Raw genomic sequence first — 17789 nt, 5'->3', positions numbered from 1 at the left:
AAGGTCAACGCCCGCAAACACTTTCTAAAGGCACGACAATGCGATAAGATAAAACTCGTTCAGTTCAAGGACCTAACTATTGAAAGCCACCTACTCGTCTAGTCTCTCATCATCACCTCAGTGCCTCGAAACTAAACGATGAGGATATGAATCGAACCCGGGTCACATGAAACAACAAGTTTCTCTCTTATCCCTCTATCAGTAGCTCATTGGCACTATTTAGTATTTATTAAATTGATGGTCCACTTTCTTAGTTTCTATTTTTCTTTTAACAACGTTTGAAATTATTCAAAATAACTGAGTGGATATTTTTAAGACAAAACACCATATGTCCGCATTGAGATTATTTATTTTTAAATTCGTAACCGGGCGTTGGCCCATTCCAATTCACCCTCATCACGCCCTAACACCACTGCGTGAGTATTGAGAAGTGGGTGTTGCCCTGCTTCCTTCGCAATGAAGTTTGGGCAAGTGTGAGCTCCTTTTTGTTGGTATTCATCAGGGCCAGCTATAAGGTATGTCGGGGTAGTTGACGGCCATAGGCCTGTTTTTTTTTAAATTATATGTACTTTTATTGAAAAATATGTATAATTAATGTTTCAACACAATTACATAATCACTAGATTGGTCTAGTGGCAAAGGGGCATGACATCTAATCAAAATGTTGTGGGTTTTAGTCTTATCTAAGACATTATTAAACTTATTTTTGTACAAAAGTTTTCACACAACTCAAATAATAATCAAGTAAGCCAATTTAGAATTCAATTGCTTAAACCAACAAAATATTCCTTAACTTAAAACCCAAAAAAGTTTTCACCTTCTCAGAGCCGGCCCATGTTCTCATAACAATTACCCACTTTCTTAATTAATTATTCCTTCATATAATATAAATACTATTTTAATTATATTAGATTGGTGAAACACTAGGTACCCTTTGTGTGAGAGACGCTTTTCATCTATGTTATTAAATAATAACCCGACGAAACAATTTTTACTTTGTCGTGTAACCACTACATAAGCTCTAAGGCTATGTGTAGTGGAAGGGCTTCAAATGGGGGCGAATTGTGACACGTTGCGTCCAGTTAGCAAAATGGGTGAATTTGTTTTTGGGGTGTAATGGTGTAGGGGCTACAATTGGGTCCACAGTGTGTTTTTTTATTATTTTCTTTTTATAACTAAACTAATTAAATAAAAACCAATTTATTTAAATAATTAAATAAAAATGTATTAAAATTAAAAAATAAATAAAAAAATACATAAACTAAAAAAAATACACGAATAATAAAAATAAATTATAATAAAAAAACACACCAAAATAAAAATACACGTAAAAATTTCTATAAAAAAACTAATCTATTCGTATTCATCTTCGTCTTCGTCCCCGTCCTCGTCATCGTCCTCCTCCTCGTACTCGTCTTCGTCCTCCTCCTCAATGGGATGATTATCCCACACGTGTTGAACCAAATCCGCCTTCAGTTGGTTATGTATATCACTTGATGTGAGCTGGTGAATGTTATGCGTTCGTTGGTCTTGGGTTGGTTCAGGGAACTGTTCTGGAACGCTTCTTGGTATATAGTGTTGACATATTGCTTTTCCCTCGTCTTCTAAAATCATATTATGCAATATGATACACGTATACATGGCATCGCTCATTTTTGCCAACGTCCATACACGACAAGGGTTTTTCACATAATGCCAACGTTTTTTTAGAACCCCAAAACACCTCTCGATATCCTTTCTCGCGGACTCTTGCTTCTTCTTAAAATAATCTCTTTTTACTTCGATAGGGTCTTGAAACGTCTTGACGATGATCGAGTACTCTGGATATATCCCATCTCCCAAATGGTATATGTGACGATAGAAGGTATCGTTGGCATAAAACGGTAAGACCTGTATGCTACGGCTAATGTAATACTCTAACACGGGTGACGCGTTGAGAACGTTTATGTCGTTGTTGGACCCGACTGAGCCGAAGTAGGCTGACCAAATCCAGAGGTCATGTGAACAAATGGCTTGAAGACTAACCGTTGGCACTCCATGGTCACCACGAGTGTACTGACCTCGCCATGCGGTTGGACAGTTGGCCCACTCCCAATGCATGAAATCTATACTCCCGATCATGCCTGGAAAAGAATGTTTGCTTTCGTGTACATCATATATGCGAGTCAGGTCATTTGAAGTAGGAATCCTCAGATAACGACGAGAGTATAATTGTATTATCCCTATACAAATAAATTATTAAGCAATATTTATATTAAAAACAATAGTTAATACAAACAATTTAAATATTACCGATGCAAAAATTCTCCAACGCATCTCTCGTTGTTTTCTCAGCCATCTTTAAATTCTCGTCATTGATATCGGTCGTGTTGCCGTTTGCGAGGATGCGTATAGCCGAAGTACACTTTTGGATGGCGGAGAATCCTAAATATCCTCTTGCATCGGGTTTCTGTTGAAAATACTCATACTCCCGCTCCATATCTCCAACGATGCGCAAAAATAAACGCTTGGACATCCGAAAACGACGTCGAAACATGGCGTCGTTAAATGTAGGTGTGTTGTCGAAGTAGTCCTTCATCAAACGAGCGTTCTCTTGCGTACGATCCCGAAGGATATATGACCGTCTACGTGGTGCCGTAGATGGATCAGAGCCGGACACCATGTTATTGGCGACGGCCCGAACCGCGTTCGTGACCTCTAAATGCTCTTCCGCCACTTGTCGGTGAATCTGATGAATCCTTCGACTCTCGTTTATTAATTGATCCAAAATCTCGGCAGAGTTCGTGGAATCCGGGGAACTCATTGAGTTTGAAGAAGTATGAAAATAATAAAAATGATTGGTATTTTTATGTTTGAGTTTGTGTATGATAGGGTGAAAATGGTTAGATAAAGTTTGATATATATATTAAGTTTTTAAATTAATTTTTTTTATATATAGCCGTTACCCAACGGCAATATTATTATTATATTATTTTCTTTCCATCTTCGCATGCGACAAATATATCCCGTCCCCGCCCCTTTTCGCCCAATTATCGCCGGGAGGGCGGTGTTCCTCCAAAAGATCGCCCATTTTCGCTGTGAATTCGCGCCCAGTACACTTGGCCTAATATTTAAATGATATTACATAACATAGTAGTAATATACTATGCTTAAACTATTATCCAAAAAGAAAATATTTAACATAATCTAAGAACACCACTTGCTTGGCTAAAAAGATACACAACGGATGCCCAAACCAACCACAACCACAACCACAACCACAACCACCTCATCTTCTCATCTTATCCCACAGATTTCACCCCACCACCCATTTCTACATCTTCCAACACTACAACCTTGATCATCATTTGCACCTTAATCCACAAGACATCAACCCAAAAGATGTCTTTCACAATCTCCACAAGCTTCATCCAACCCCTTGAGGTATCCAACCTCAAACCATCATCCAAACCAAAGGTTGCATGCAGTCCAAATAATAATATTATATGTTCAAGTGTTACCGAAGACAAGAGCCATAAAGTTGATGGACAAGGGTCGTTAAAGGCGTTGTCGGCTGCACTTGCATTGTCTTCGATCCTGGTGTCGTCAACTGTACCGGTGTTACCTGCGAATGCGGATATATCTGGTTTGACTCCGTGTAAAGAGTCGAAGCAGTTTGCGAAGAGAGAGAAGCAGTCGCTTAAGAAGCTTGAAAACTCTTTGAAGCTTTATGCTCCGGATAGTGCTCCTGCTCTTGCTATTAACGCTACCATTGAGAAGACTAAACGCAGGTAATTTCTTAAAAGTGACAAGAAAACTATGAGTTTAGGATGATTGGTAGGGGTGCTCTTGGGGTCGGGTTCTTTAGGTTTTAAAATTTTAATTTTAGGCCCGAAATCCAGACCAAATCTCTCACAGTTTTTTCGGGTTTAGGTTGTAAATAATTAAATTATAAATAAACATAACCCGGTAACACAACATTTTTATCTATTATAGTTGCGCTCGGTTAGAAAAGATTTATAAATAATAAATAGTCAATCAAGAATAATAGGTGGAAATATAAACAAATGGAACGTGTAGAGTGTTCACTATACGGTGTACATACCTAATATTAATATCATGTTTTTAAACAAGTAGTTTATTGGTGTTTTTCGGGTTGACCCGAAACCTAGAAATCAGACCTGAGAACCAACCTGAATTACTTCGGTTCGGGCTCGCCTTTTCTCGGGTTAGGTTGGGTTCGGGTTTTCTCGTGTTGGTTTCGTGTTCGGGTAAAAGTGACAGCACTAATAATAGGTGGGTCGGCTTTAGGTCAACCCATTACGTTTAGCTAAACGAGTCGCCTCTGGTCGGCCGGTCGTGTTTCGGCTCCTTTATTATTAATAAAAAAAGGTGTTGTTTATAATCTTTAATCTAGAGGTTTTTCGATCATACACAATTGAAACCGATCGAACAGTCCAAACCAAAAGAGCAGGCTGATTTGATGGTTTCAAATACTTACGGTCCGGTTTACAGTTTGGAACTTGTCGTGTAACATTTAGTATTTGATTTTCTTTTAGAAAAATAAGGTTATGTATATCTTATAAATTCAAGAACAATCCTTATCATTTATTTAAAAATTCTTTAATACAAACTTAAGTACCTAAAAATAATAATATTTTGGTTCGGAATAAGCAAACCGAATCATCAAACTATGAACCCGGCGTGTTCAGTTTGCATAATTCCAAAACCGTAGGTACTAGTTCGAACAAGAATATGTAGTTTATCAAAACTGGTTAAACCAGACTGTAAACAACCGTTGTTTAAACACTAAAGTATTTTATTGTAGAGTTTGGAAAAAAGGAAGAAAAAAATAGGGTTTATATAACTTTGTAATTTAGAGTATCAAGATAAAAAAAAATTCGGGTTAAACGAGTCATGTTCTTGTCAACCTACGAAAATTTTGGGTTTGTGTCAGGTTCAACGTACTACTTGAACACGACTTGTTTAACACATGGTTTGAAACGTAAAGATTGTAAAACAATCGAAATGTATTTAATTTACACACGTGTAGGTTCGACAACTATGGAAAGTATGGATTGTTGTGTGGATCGGACGGGCTGCCACACTTGATCGTAAGTGGTGATCAAAGACATTGGGGAGAGTTCATCACCCCCGGGATTTTGTTTCTGTACATAGCTGGATGGATCGGGTGGGTTGGAAGGAGTTACTTGATTGCTATTCGGGACGAGAAGAAGCCCACACAAAAAGAGATCATCATCGATGTTCCTCTGGCTTCTAGGTTGGTATTTCGTGGATTCAGTTGGCCCATTGCAGCTTACCGTGAGTTCTTAAACGGGGAACTCATCGACCCAAACGTTTAACTTTTTGTTTGCGACAAGTTTATATGTATCTAATGTTTAAAACTTATCATGTTACATTGTTTGTCTACAAGGTTTAAGAGATTGTTTCACAAATTCAAATGTACATTTTTCCTATGTGTTTGTGACATTACTGTTTGTTTGTGATTTTTGGCTAATGTAAAACACGTCTTTACTCTTTTTCTCGACGCTCAGGTATATTTTTTTTTCCTGAAAATAGAATTACATTCGAAATAAGGTACTTTTTTTGGTATCGTAAGTAGTCTCGATTGTTGATACCGTACGGGTGCCATGACGAACGACACCGTTCCCGACAAACAACAGCTGTTACCATTATTTGTTTTTATTGTTTTCGATCGATGTAAAACATTACTTTGTGTAATGATATAAAATTTATTCAAAAACCTACTGCTGCAACTCAAGTACTAAAAGTATTTCTACATTTTTTATGTTGTCTATCTATTAACTTTATCTCTTACACAAGTCACAAACAATTCAACTTCTTTTGATATCCAACAGTATTATTATTGGAAATTTATTAAATATAATGGTATTTAATCTAAAATCAAAACCAGAATAGAACATTGTTGATTTTTTAGTAGTTAAACTTAAAAGACGTATTAAGATTGAATTTCGTAATTGTCAAAAGTTAAGTAATTTCTGCATACACTTTATTATAGCCAAAATCAGAACAGAACAACATTGTCTAATTTTCTTGCATATCTGCCAACTCCCAACTGTTTCATAAAAGATGAGTGGAGAAGGAAAGGTGGTTTGTGTTACAGGGGCTTCAGGGTACATAGCTTCATGGCTCGTTAAGCTCTTGCTTGATCGTGGCTACACCGTTCATGCTACTGTCCGATCCCTTGGTAAATATTGTTTTCAATCCAACTTTTGAGTTTTCTTTGAAACATACTAATTCCATTAAAATACGTTGCAGATGATCCAAACAAGACAGAACATCTACTCGCTCTAGATGGAGCTAAGGAAAGACTATCTTTGTTTGAAGCTAACTTAAGTGTTGATGGATCTTTTGATGCTGCAGTTAATGGCCGCGTTTGTGTCTTTCACACAGCATCCCCTGTGATTATAACTTCAGTTGATGATCCAAAGGTTACCGACCCACAGGTCATTTTTCGTTCTTATGCTTTTAGTTTTTAAAAATTGGTGTAAGTTGTAAACATGTTGATGCATTCAAGATTGATTATTTTTTCATTTTACATCAGGTGGAATTGCTAGATCCCGCAGTGAAGGGGACACTTAATGTTCTTAAATCAGCTGCAAAAGTTCAATCTCTCAAGAGAGTGGTCTTGACTTCTTCAATTGCTACAATTATGTTTGGTGTCAAACTTCCGGAATCTGGTGGTGTAGTGGATGAAACCTGGATTTCGGATCCGGTTATTTGTGAGCAGACAAAGGTATATTAGTTCTTTTTTCCAACCGACTACAACTAAGGTGTAAAACTTATTTGGTTCTTAAAAATAATTTTAGACGGGTTAGCTGATTCTTTTCTATATTGCTTTCTTTGTATGAATGATTATTGTTAATCGGCTACGAATGTTACAATTAATGAATAATTATGTATTCCTTATAGTTGTGGTATCAACTATCAAAGATCCAGGCTGAAGATGCTGCTGTGAAATTTTCAAAAGAGAATGGTGTGGATTTGGTGGTTATAAATCCTGGTTATGTGATTGGTCCTCTCTTACAACCAACTATTAACTTCACTTCTGACGGATTTATGAGCCTTATAGAAACTGGTAACGAACTGTTTATTATATATAGCTAAAGTTCATATCAAACAATGAGATCTTGAAATGAAGTTGTTGAATTTATATATGCAGGAAAGGAAATATTTCCAGATGGAATCAACATAACTGTCGATGTGAGAGATGTTGCTACCGCGCATATATTAGCATTTGAGAAACCAGAAGCTGATGGTAGATATTGCGTGGTCGGGATGTGGTTCGATCATCTGAGATCATGATGATCTTAGACAAACTCTACCCTGATCTTGGCTATTCAGAGAGGTAATTACTAATTAGTACCATTGACCTACTTTAGATACTCATTTTCCTGTTTTTGGGAATTAGTGATTACTTGGGATCACTTTTTTTTTTCCAATTTTGAATAGGTATAAAGAAAAGTGTTTCGAGACGCTTCCATACAGCGTATCAAAGGCAAAAGCGGAAAGTCTAGGTGTTGAATTTACTCAATTGGAGATTAGTCTCAAGGATACTCTTGAAAGCTTAAAAGAGGAGATGCCAGAACCCATAAATTCTCCATATGTTTGTTTGAGAACAAAGAACGGATACTTGAAATCTTGAATTGTGTGTGTTCAATAAGCAATAATGAAAAATGGAATTTCAATAAACTAACTTTTGCTATTAAAAAAGAGCTAGCTAGCGTCGCAACTTAATAGCTTATGATATCATAAACTAAATCTTTCATTGAACGTAATGTGTTTAAATACAAGAATCGGTAATAGAAATGGAGTTAAAACTTTGTCTCTATACAACAAACTAGTTGATAAAGAGATAAATAAAAGAAAAGGAGTTGTAATCATCCATAGTTTAACATTCATTAATTTTCAAACCCGAAACCTCACCCGTTTTGGTTTTCAATGTGATTTTAAACATTTATAATCAATGAAATGTTATATGTCTATATTTTAATCATGTTATTAGTCATTGATACTAAAGTTATATCTCACTATCTATGCTAACATATTCGTAAGTCTTGATGAATCTAAAATTGTTACCTCACATCATTACTTATATTGTGTTACGTATTTAAAGCGTTTGGAAACTCGTATAACTTAACTAGATAATTCGAGTCCCTAATAAGTTATAAATATGTATTTTGCCTATACATAATAAGTCATAACTCATAAATGTGTTTCTTTCATTTTATAACACAATAAGTTGTTACATGGAACTTTATACATGTAACTAGCCTAAGTACTATATCTATAGTTATCGTAGCAAATGTTCCATCTCTTATTTTAAAAATACAATATAATACAACCCAAAACACCCCCAAAATTGTTCACCTACCCCTTTCCCCTTATCCAAGTTTTACAACTTTTAACAAAAAACAAACTTTCCTAAGTTAGCCCTTACAAATCTTGTTATTTATAAGAGACTATCATCCTCTCTTTTTCTTTTGTATCGTTATTCTTCTTCTTTGAAATTCAAAAAAGAATTTATATTCCTCTCTCTCTCTCGTCTCCATCTTCTTCATTTTTCTTATCGTTATTATTTTTCTAATAATTAAGGTAATCAAGTTGTTGTGTAATACTAGTTGTAATATATATCTTAAGGTTTCTTTTATTCTTGATAATCTTCTTCATTTACTTTGTTTTCAATGTCGTCATATATTCATGCATGTCAACGATCCCACATAATCTATACACCATGGTGTGTGTTGTGGAGGAGACAAAGAACTAAAGTTTCAATGGTCACACCTTAATAAAGTTCTTACAATCCTTGTAACTTTATGTTTTAATTTGATTTTTCTCTTTTAACATAACCCCGTCAATGGCTTATAATTTATTTCCATCAAAAGTCATTTCAAAATGTAAATGACATTACTAATTGTAATGATTTAGAATTGACATAATTATTGGACAACAAAGGTTGAGTCATAACTTTCTCAGAAAAAATTGAAATAGTCCAAGACCAAAGCCTACGAATAAATTCATTGAGTTGTGGTTCTAATGACGTTTTATTTGCATTTTTAATTCATTTTTATGACTCCATAGTGGTCAAACTAAAATTATTGAGCATATCTGTACCCTTTTAAAAGAATGAATGTTTTAGCCAATCTCGGGTCCGAATATGATCAAAATTTCTTAATGAAGGTTGTTCTTAACACATTGATTTAGTTTACTGAAGTTTTTTTTTATAATATTTGGGAATTGTTTCTTATTTTTTAATAATTTATCTATGCTATGACAGCAAGCTGTCCAAATTATGTTTTCATCCTTCTTTACCTTTTTCAAGTACAAGTTATCATAGCATCTTACCATTATAATCCTTAGTTAATTATTCATAAAAAACAAACTAAAACTAGTCTTATTACTTTTATTTATGGCTTACAAATTAGGACATTCACACGCTTAATCAAGTTCTTAATCTTTCTACCTACCAAATTCAAAGTGAGTTTACATACCTTTTTTTTCATCTTTTATATTTTGGGAGTAACATGTATACCTTATTCAATTTTATTCATGTTTTATTTCCACATCTATTTAAAACACAATTCAATATATGTTTATGTGTGATTATTTCATGCTCTATGATTATGCTTTATGTGCTTAAATGCTAATTTTATATTTGGTGGTTGGTATCGCATCATCATCTATTCTCATCTTGTATGACCATGCATTTACCCAAGTACATTGATTTTTATCAATAGGAACGGGTCCACACATATTTAATTGTATGCATTTTCATATGATTTGTAATGCTCAACAATTACATATGAATTGTGATATACCTATCTATATGTATATATATAACTTAAATATATGAATTCTCACCAACATTCGTGTTGACAAACTTTAATTTTTATACATGCTACAGGTATAAGTAATTGATATTGTTCAAGATCAAATATATTAGTTTTACCTTATGATATTTATTCAAAATATAAAAGTATGATGTATTTGTTTTGTTTATTGAACTAGTGTACTTGTTAATATCAATGAAATTACATAATTATTGTCGCTTTAATTAGTATATTTGAGCTACTTTCCAATCAATACATTAGGTTCCGTCATATTCTGCCGCCTTTGGTCGGGGTGTAACACATAGAGTTGTAATTGTAATATGTGTTAACTCTATGCTCTCCCTCATATTGAAGCAGGTTTCATAAATTAATTAGCCATTTGGTTCTTATTAACATGCAAAGGTAAAATAATTTTAGATCCCAAAGCTTTCACATAAAACAATTCAAACTAACGTAGAAAACAAATCGACAATTTGGTGTTTATATCAATACCAATACATAAACAAAAATCAAATATGCAACAAATACAAATAGGGTTTATGGTGAAATTTGGGTTACCTTGATTTAAGAGGGAAGTCTGGAACAAGTATAGAAATCATTATACGTACTAAAGTAGATTTAAATCACTAGCTCAAAGAGCTTTGTAATGATTTAAAACCTGATTTGTATATTGTACCGGGTCAGGCTAAGAAACGGTACAAAAGGTAATATCGGTCGGTTTGATAGTTTTTAGAATACAACTCTAACTTAAAAAATAATCCAAAATCAGTTAACAATAAAGTTTTTTATTACGATTTTTTAAATAAAGTCTACAATAGGTTTATGCCATTTGAGGATTGAATGCATCAAGTTCACGATCACTTATATGATAAAATTCAATATCATTGTCATCATCATCAACAGGTACATAACTATTTTCGTTTCGTTATCAATAATCACTAGTAGGTGTGTCCGCGCATTGCGGCGGGGACACGATGAGAATATGGTGGGCATGAGTTCGGTTTGCGGTGCAGGGGTGATGCAACGTGGATTGTGTGTGTATGTGTGGGTGGGTTGGGGGCGGTCCTTGAAGTATAATCATTTGTACATTACATAAAATGGCTATTCGAGATTTTGGTCTTTTAACTTTTCTTTTGTTTTGTCACATAGCACCTAAAATGTTAGTGTTCTTCATCCCGATTACACATCCCACCCTTTTTTTCATATATGCAGAACAAATAAAATAACAAACATGTCAAATGGGCAGATAAAAATTTCCAAAGTGTACTTTTATCGCATAAAACTACCTGGATAATTATATAAAAATTCAGGGGAGGCTTTGAGAGGTGCGATGTGGGCGTCTGGCAGGGCATTTTTTTGGCACATAAATTTTAAAATTTCTAATATTATAAGACCATTATTTTTATAGTACCCAACACTTTATAGGCTTATTTTTCTTTTTTAAATTACTCAAAAGACTTTAACACCCGCAACACTTTATAGGCCTACTTTTTTTTACGTTATTTAGTTTATTAAAGCATAAGAAACATATTTTTTCCAGCTTGGACGTGACATTTGAATCTTAGGGCCACCACTATTAAAATTACTATAAAAAATTAAAAATCATCCAAAGTGTACATGTAAATATGTACCGCATAAAACCCACAAAATTATTTTGTTCATAAAGCTTTGGTGGTTTTAGCTTTATAAAACCCATGTAGTCTACAACCTTTACAAGTACAATTTGTATACACTTTTTGTCCTTAAGCAATTTTAAGGCCTAAAACAACTAATTAGGGCTTATCTTTTCGGAAAAAAGTCACAAACATCTCAAAGCAGATTCAAAACAGATTTTCTTTCGGGGCCCAATACTCTACCGTTCATTCCTAGAACAGTGCGTGCCTCGACGTTCAACATGCTCATGCATATCACTGTACCATTAAGCCCATCACAAAAAAATACATATTTTGACAATAAAGTTGACTAAAAAAATGCTAACTGGTTGGTCATTCCTGATGCTGCTGAGGTTGTTGTGTATGTGGAGGATGTTGTGGCGGCTGTTGGACTTGTGGATAACCGCCATATCCAGGATAGCCTCCATAGTACATGGTGGTGGGGTCTTGTGCAACCGGAGCATAACCATAAATCTCGTATCCATGTCCATAACCGTAGTAACCGCCGCCATTGTACTGGCTTTGCTCCACTTGAGGCTGAAGTTGAACAAATGCAAAAAATTGTTTTACAATAATATATTAATTAATATATTCACTTTTTATGAAGTTAGATTAAATGCAAAAGGTGTAAGATAGGAGGCCCGTAAACGAACCTAACTTTCAGTACATTGTTTAGCAAGAAGTTTGTTCATTTAACAAATGAATGTATATGAACAACATTTTCTCATTTAGTTAAACAAACGAACATGAACGTGTCTCATTCATTCGTTTGGTTATGTTAATTTATGCTTGTTAGTTTACTCGAATGAATTAAATGAATGCAAACAACAACGGCCCGATCCTAGCAGAGAATTCAGATCCGACATTATAACAAAAAGAATGACAGAGTACAAACAAAAAATAATATTTATTATCCATAAACAGATGTCGAGAAATCAGAAGGACATAAAAAGAAAACAAATTGGTTGTATAAAATGAAGAACCAAATAGCTAATGTTGTCATCTCATGTCTTGATTTGTTCATAATTTCATATAATTCATATTACAATACATTCAGCTTAAACAATAAACAAATACATAAATAAGAATATATTGCCTACTAACTTTTGTCCCTTAAAGTCACATCTACACACTCTGATTTAGACCTGGAGGTACATGAGGCGCACCTTTGTAAATAAAGTAATAAACAAAAGGCAGGAAGTTGTAAGCAGACCAAAAGGAAAGACCAATATTAGACTTGAATTAAAAAGAGTAATTAAATCACATAATAATGATGCCTTGAGGAATTGAAATAAAAATGAAATGGTAAATGGGTAATTTAGCGGCTTAAAATGTAAAACTGACCTAAGCAAGGCCACCAATATAGAGGTAACCATTTCTGCTGAAATCAGTACCGGGCCCTAACATGGTAGAGCCTCTTGCTTCCCTGCTTTGAGACAACAGTTCCTATAAGCTTTTGCATGTTTAAAATATAACGAGTATTTAATGCCCAAAATCTCAAAGCTGGGAAGGTAATTGACAGCAAGCTCATATGTTTATAACTTAAACACAATACTAACGAATTGAACTTATAAACAACATGCTTCTAACACCAAAAGTAAAAAAGAATAACACATAAATGATTCTAAGTTATAAGGATTATCGAGATAACGGAAACTTACATCGTCATCAGTTAGCTCCACACTAAAAACGCAGCCTTCACCTCTTTTATTGTTGTAGTGACGCATGTGCCCTATAGACGTTACACGGACTTTAATGGTCCAGTTTCCTTGATACGGGTTCAAGGAAGCGAGGGGGTAAATCTGCCTTGGTACAGACGTATGTGTTGATGTTGACATGCTGTAATAAAGAAATAACAACATAAGTTATGATAAGAGTAAGATGGCATAATTAAAACGCAAAGCCAACAGATTGCACAACAAATTATGTACCACATAATATATAACTAAAAAGCTAGCCAAAACAAAGCAAACAACCAAACACCAAAATTACAAAAGCATTTAAAGATACAGTCAAGTCAGTATGATTCTACTTTGACAAAATAAAGTCAACGTTGCCCAAATAAGCCACAATTAAACAGAATTTAAAGGTGAGTAGGCTGCAAATACAATAGAGACCAAATCCAAAAAATCAAGCTGGTTGTATAGATTACCAAATCAAAGAACCAAAGAAAATTTAACCCAATAACACACAAGGAAACTGAATTAGGTTAAAACTCAAGTTCAATCAAATGAAGTATCATGGGAATTATTATAATACAAAGGAAGAGATAACATACCTGGTGTAGAGCCTGGTAATGAGGATTCTGCTGTTCCTGTTTGCCTTATATATTACATTCAATTGATTGGTTGTTGAATAATAAATTGATTGAGCAGTAACGTATGGAGAGAGAAGGAGAGGAATTAAAAGATACAATTGAAGTGTCCACCGGAGTGATTGAATTGGCTGCCGGAGTAAAACGCTGAAAAGGCACGCAAATATAAAAAAAACTACCGTTAATGTTACCGTTATGGAGCCGTTGGATTTAAAAAAAATTTATTAATTAAATTTATACTATAAAACCAAACCAAACAAAACTCATTTTTTTAACACGTTCTTTTCTTCCACTTCTATACCAATTATATTTTTTACATAAATATTTCTACCAAATTGTTTCCGAATAACAACCAAAATGTTCTCGGTTTCGGTCAATATGCCTGTCAAGGCAACCAAAATCCACAACCGAACCCATCTACCGCCCAGTTGCCAACCGTACCCGCCCCAAATCCGTTCGACTCGCAAATGGCCGCGTACATTGCATTCAAAACTCTATGCCAAATGTGGTGCCCGGTTTCCAAAACCCAACGATAAACATTTTTGCCGGTTCGGGTTCCCAACCCGTCCCGGAGACCCAACCCGACGTCGAGTTCGTGCCGGAGACACAACCCGTCCCGGAGACCGTAGGCGGTTCGAGCCAATGCGGACGTCCGAGAAAACACGCAAAGAAGCCCGCCGGCGAACCTCGGGTTAAAAAGACGGTGATACAACATAAGGTATCGGGATCCTTCAATTACTTTGGCATTTGGAAAGACTACTTGAGGTTTCACCCAAAATGGGGCCTGGTTTTGGATGCCGAAGCCGAAGGGTGTCCGCGTAATAAAAAGTCTAAAACGTCGTCTTCGGTTGATCCAGACACGCTCCGTTCTGACACTCGAAACTTCAATCTAAGCGATAATGAAGCCTTGAATACTACTGAGATGTCTCGGCGGGGGGGGGGGGGGGGTAGAAGAAGCAAGGGCAAGGGAAGGGGGAAAGGAGTCGCTTCATCGTCGGCAACGGGTTCGAATGCCGAAATGGAAACTCAATTCAAAGAAATGAACTCTCGACTCCAAGAGTTACACGAACTTGGAACCCAACGACTTAAAGTAAATTTGGACGACGTCGAACTACTTAGAAGGAATGAAATGAACAAAGACATCGAGATTTTATCAAGCGAGCTAACCGAAGACGACCCGAGAGTCCGATCACTAAAAGCCGCTCGACAAGCGAAAATTTTAGAAAAATATCACATGTAGTTTTATTAGTATTATTTATGTATTTTTTTTTAATTTGATGTATTTTTTTATTTTAATTTAGTTTTTATTTGGAAGTTTAATGTATTTTTTAAATTTTAATGTGTTTTTTAATTTTATGTTTAATTATTTAAATGAATTATTATTAAAAAAAACAAATAAAATTAATAGTGACTGAGCGTCAGGTGGCACATAACGCCTGGGATGAAGAGTTATGACTACACCCTGTTTTTGTAAAAAACCGTAACTCTGACCAGGCGTCACGTGACGCATAACATCTGGGGGTGGAGAGTTATGACTACTCATGTCTTAGCAGCCACACCTTTAAAAACCTCTAGAATTTAATTGACAATAAAAGTCAAAGTTTTATTTCAGTAATAAAGATATATAGGCTATAGCCATAACAGAATCAGTAAAATGAACAAGTGGAAGCAGTAAAACGAAGGCAGGCCATAACTAAATCATGCCATGAAATGTCAAGCCCTTTTGGACGACAGAAAACATTAGTCACGTGGCCATTGCGACAGAAAACAAATCAGAAGAGAGGTATTAATATTGTTTAATTTATAGTCAAAATAACAACAGAAAAAAATAATCTTCAGCTCTATTGCATACCACCACAAACAACTTATTTATCAACATCTCCCAACTGTTTCAGACAATGAGTGGAGAAGGAAAGGTGGTTTGTGTTACCGGGGCTTCAGGTTACATAGCTTCGTGGCTCGTTAAGCTCTTGCTTGATCGTGGCTACACCGTTCATGCTACCGTCCGATCCCTAGGTAACTCTATATATCCCTCTTTTTAATTATGGCTTTTAATCTGCTTTCATACAGAAACCTATTAATTCTACTAAAATAAGTTGCTGAATTTGCAGACAATCCAAAAAAGACAGAACACCTACTTGCTCTAGATGGAGCTAAGGAAAGACTATCTTTGTTTGTAGCTAACTTAACTGTAGACGGATCTTTTGATTCTGCAGTAAACGGCTGCGTTTGTCTCTTTCACACCGCATCTCCTGTTCTACTTTCAGTTGATGACCCACAGGTTAACTTCTCATTCTTTTGCTCAGGGATGGACCTACACTTATGGTATGGCGTCAGCCATCCTCTATGAAAAAATAGTTTTAGTACTATTATAGTGTAAAAATACTTACCAACCCCGGTAAGTATATAGCAATAGTCAACTGAGAAAATTTGACTCCTGTGAGAAAATGTCTTGGGTCTGCCACTGTTTGTTCTGCTTTCACTTTTTCAAAATTTGTACACGTTTTAAACAATGTGGGTGCATTCAAGATTTTTTTTTCTTGTTAGGTGGAATTGCTAGATCCTGCAGTGAAGGGGACACTAAATGTTCTTTAATCAGCCGCAAAAGTTCAATCTCTCAAGAGAGTGGTTTTGACATCTTCAGTGGCTACAGTTATGTATGGTGTCAAACTTCCAGAGTCTGGTGGTGTAGTGGATGAAACACGGTTTTCAGATCCGGTTGTTTGTGAGCAAACAAAGGTATACCTGAATTTCTTCTATTATATCAACGGTGACAGAACCAAAACCTTTTTTTTCGAGTCAGCGTGGTCTAATTAACTCTGTTCTTCACCGACTACAATTAAGTGAAACAATTAATTTTTGATTTTTTGAAGACCCCCCCCCCCCTCTTGCATGACCTCGTCGGCTACTAATGTCAGCTAGCTTCTTATATACTGCTTTCAATTTGTATGAATGATTATAGTAAATCGGCTACTTATATATTGCTTTCATGCCAGCTTAAACAATTTTGAAAGCAATTCATGGTTTCATGCCAGCTTCTTATATATTGCTTTCAATTTGTGTGAATGATTATAGTCAATAGGCTCCTAATGTCATACTTAATGATTAATTTTGTGTGTGTTTTTTTTAAGTTGTGGTATCAAGTATCAAAGATCCAAGCTGAGGATGCTGCTGTGAAATTTTCAAAAGACAATGGTCTGGATTTGGTGATTATAAATCCTGGCTATGTGATTGGTCCTCTCCTACAACCTTCTCTCAACTTCACTTCTGAGGGATTTATGAGCTTAATAGAAACTGGTAATTGGTGATTATAACTAGATCGAGTTCATTCCCACAATGAAAACCGATTTATATTCTTTTAAGTTGATGAATTTTATTTAAACAGGAAAGGAAGTATTTCCAGATGGAATCTACACACTTGTTGACGTGAGAGATACTGCTACCGCGCATATATTAGCTTTTGAAAAACCCGAATGCATGGTCGGGAATGTGGTTCGATCTTGGGAGATAATGATGATCTTTGACTATTCTCTAAGGTAATTGTGTCTCGGATACTCATAAGAAGTGACATTCGTTCTCTTAATTGAATTTCAATGAAATTTATCCCAGTTTTGTTATAAAAGGATCAAACCGAATCGATATGCATGTATCTTTCATATTTATATAATTAGAAAAAATTTTAAACAAGAGCCGTACAAATCGTCAAATAAAAACCCAAAGACTAAACAAGCCAAAGAGACTCGATTTTCTTGCTATTGGGTAATTAGTGATCGATTATGTAAGAGGATGTTAGGAACACTTGTTTATTTTTTTTCAAATTTGGATAGGTATAAAGACAAGTGTGTCGAGACGATACCTTATATTGTATCTAAAGCAAAGGCGAAAAGTCTCCGCGTTAAGTTTACTCCATTGGAGGTAAGCATCAAGGATACTGTTGAAAGTCTAAAAGAGAAGAAGTTCTTTAACCTATAA

The 17789-nt window shown here is 35.2% G+C and overlaps 2 protein-coding genes and 1 pseudogene across 3 annotated transcripts; 2 read left to right on the top strand and 1 right to left on the bottom strand.

Moving 5' to 3' along the window:
• Window positions 1-1353: 1353 nt before the first annotated feature.
• LOC143610187 (uncharacterized) lies at window positions 1354-2837 on the bottom strand. Its single transcript, XM_077084732.1, has 2 exons — window positions 2293-2837; window positions 1354-2222 (listed from the first exon to the last, which is right to left on the bottom strand). The coding sequence occupies exons 1-2, from the start codon at window positions 2801-2803 to the stop codon at window positions 1354-1356; spliced, it is 1380 nt and encodes a 459-aa protein (XP_076940847.1). The 5' UTR covers window positions 2804-2837.
• A 497-nt stretch (window positions 2838-3334) lies between these two features.
• LOC143610182 (photosystem I reaction center subunit III, chloroplastic-like) lies at window positions 3335-5469 on the top strand. The gene is made up of 2 exons (XM_077084729.1): window positions 3335-3770; window positions 5033-5469. The coding sequence occupies exons 1-2, from the start codon at window positions 3382-3384 to the stop codon at window positions 5340-5342; spliced, it is 699 nt and encodes a 232-aa protein (XP_076940844.1). The 5' UTR covers window positions 3335-3381; the 3' UTR covers window positions 5343-5469.
• A 603-nt stretch (window positions 5470-6072) lies between these two features.
• LOC143610186 (uncharacterized) lies at window positions 6073-17789 on the top strand (annotated as a pseudogene). The gene is made up of 12 exons (XR_013149547.1): window positions 6073-6208; window positions 6280-6452; window positions 6566-6757; window positions 6934-7099; window positions 7184-7369; window positions 7474-7560; window positions 15706-15833; window positions 15929-16098; window positions 16365-16556; window positions 16949-17114; window positions 17203-17353; window positions 17645-17789. The product of XR_013149547.1 is annotated as an uncharacterized LOC143610186 (transcript).

Source organism: Bidens hawaiensis, unplaced genomic scaffold, assembly GCF_021521415.1.
Source record: "Bidens hawaiensis isolate Kalapana, Puna unplaced genomic scaffold, B.hawaiensis_p1.1 tig00024830_1, whole genome shotgun sequence".
Lineage (NCBI taxonomy): Eukaryota > Viridiplantae > Streptophyta > Magnoliopsida > Asterales > Asteraceae > Bidens > Bidens hawaiensis.
Note: the sequence above shows the minus strand (reverse complement) of the source record. Positions and strands in the feature narration are given on the sequence as shown.

Coding starts and splice junctions, on each gene's coding strand:
- LOC143610187 (XM_077084732.1), bottom strand. CDS start 2,803: ATGAGTTCCCCGGATTCCACGAACTCTGCCGAGATTTTGGATCAATTA. Junction 2,223..2,292: donor GTTGGAGAATTTTTGCATCG/GTAATATTTAAA, acceptor TTATTTGTATAG/GGATAATACAATTATACTCT.
- LOC143610182 (XM_077084729.1), top strand. CDS start 3,382: ATGTCTTTCACAATCTCCACAAGCTTCATCCAACCCCTTGAGGTATCC. Junction 3,771..5,032: donor ATTGAGAAGACTAAACGCAG/GTAATTTCTTAA, acceptor ACACACGTGTAG/GTTCGACAACTATGGAAAGT.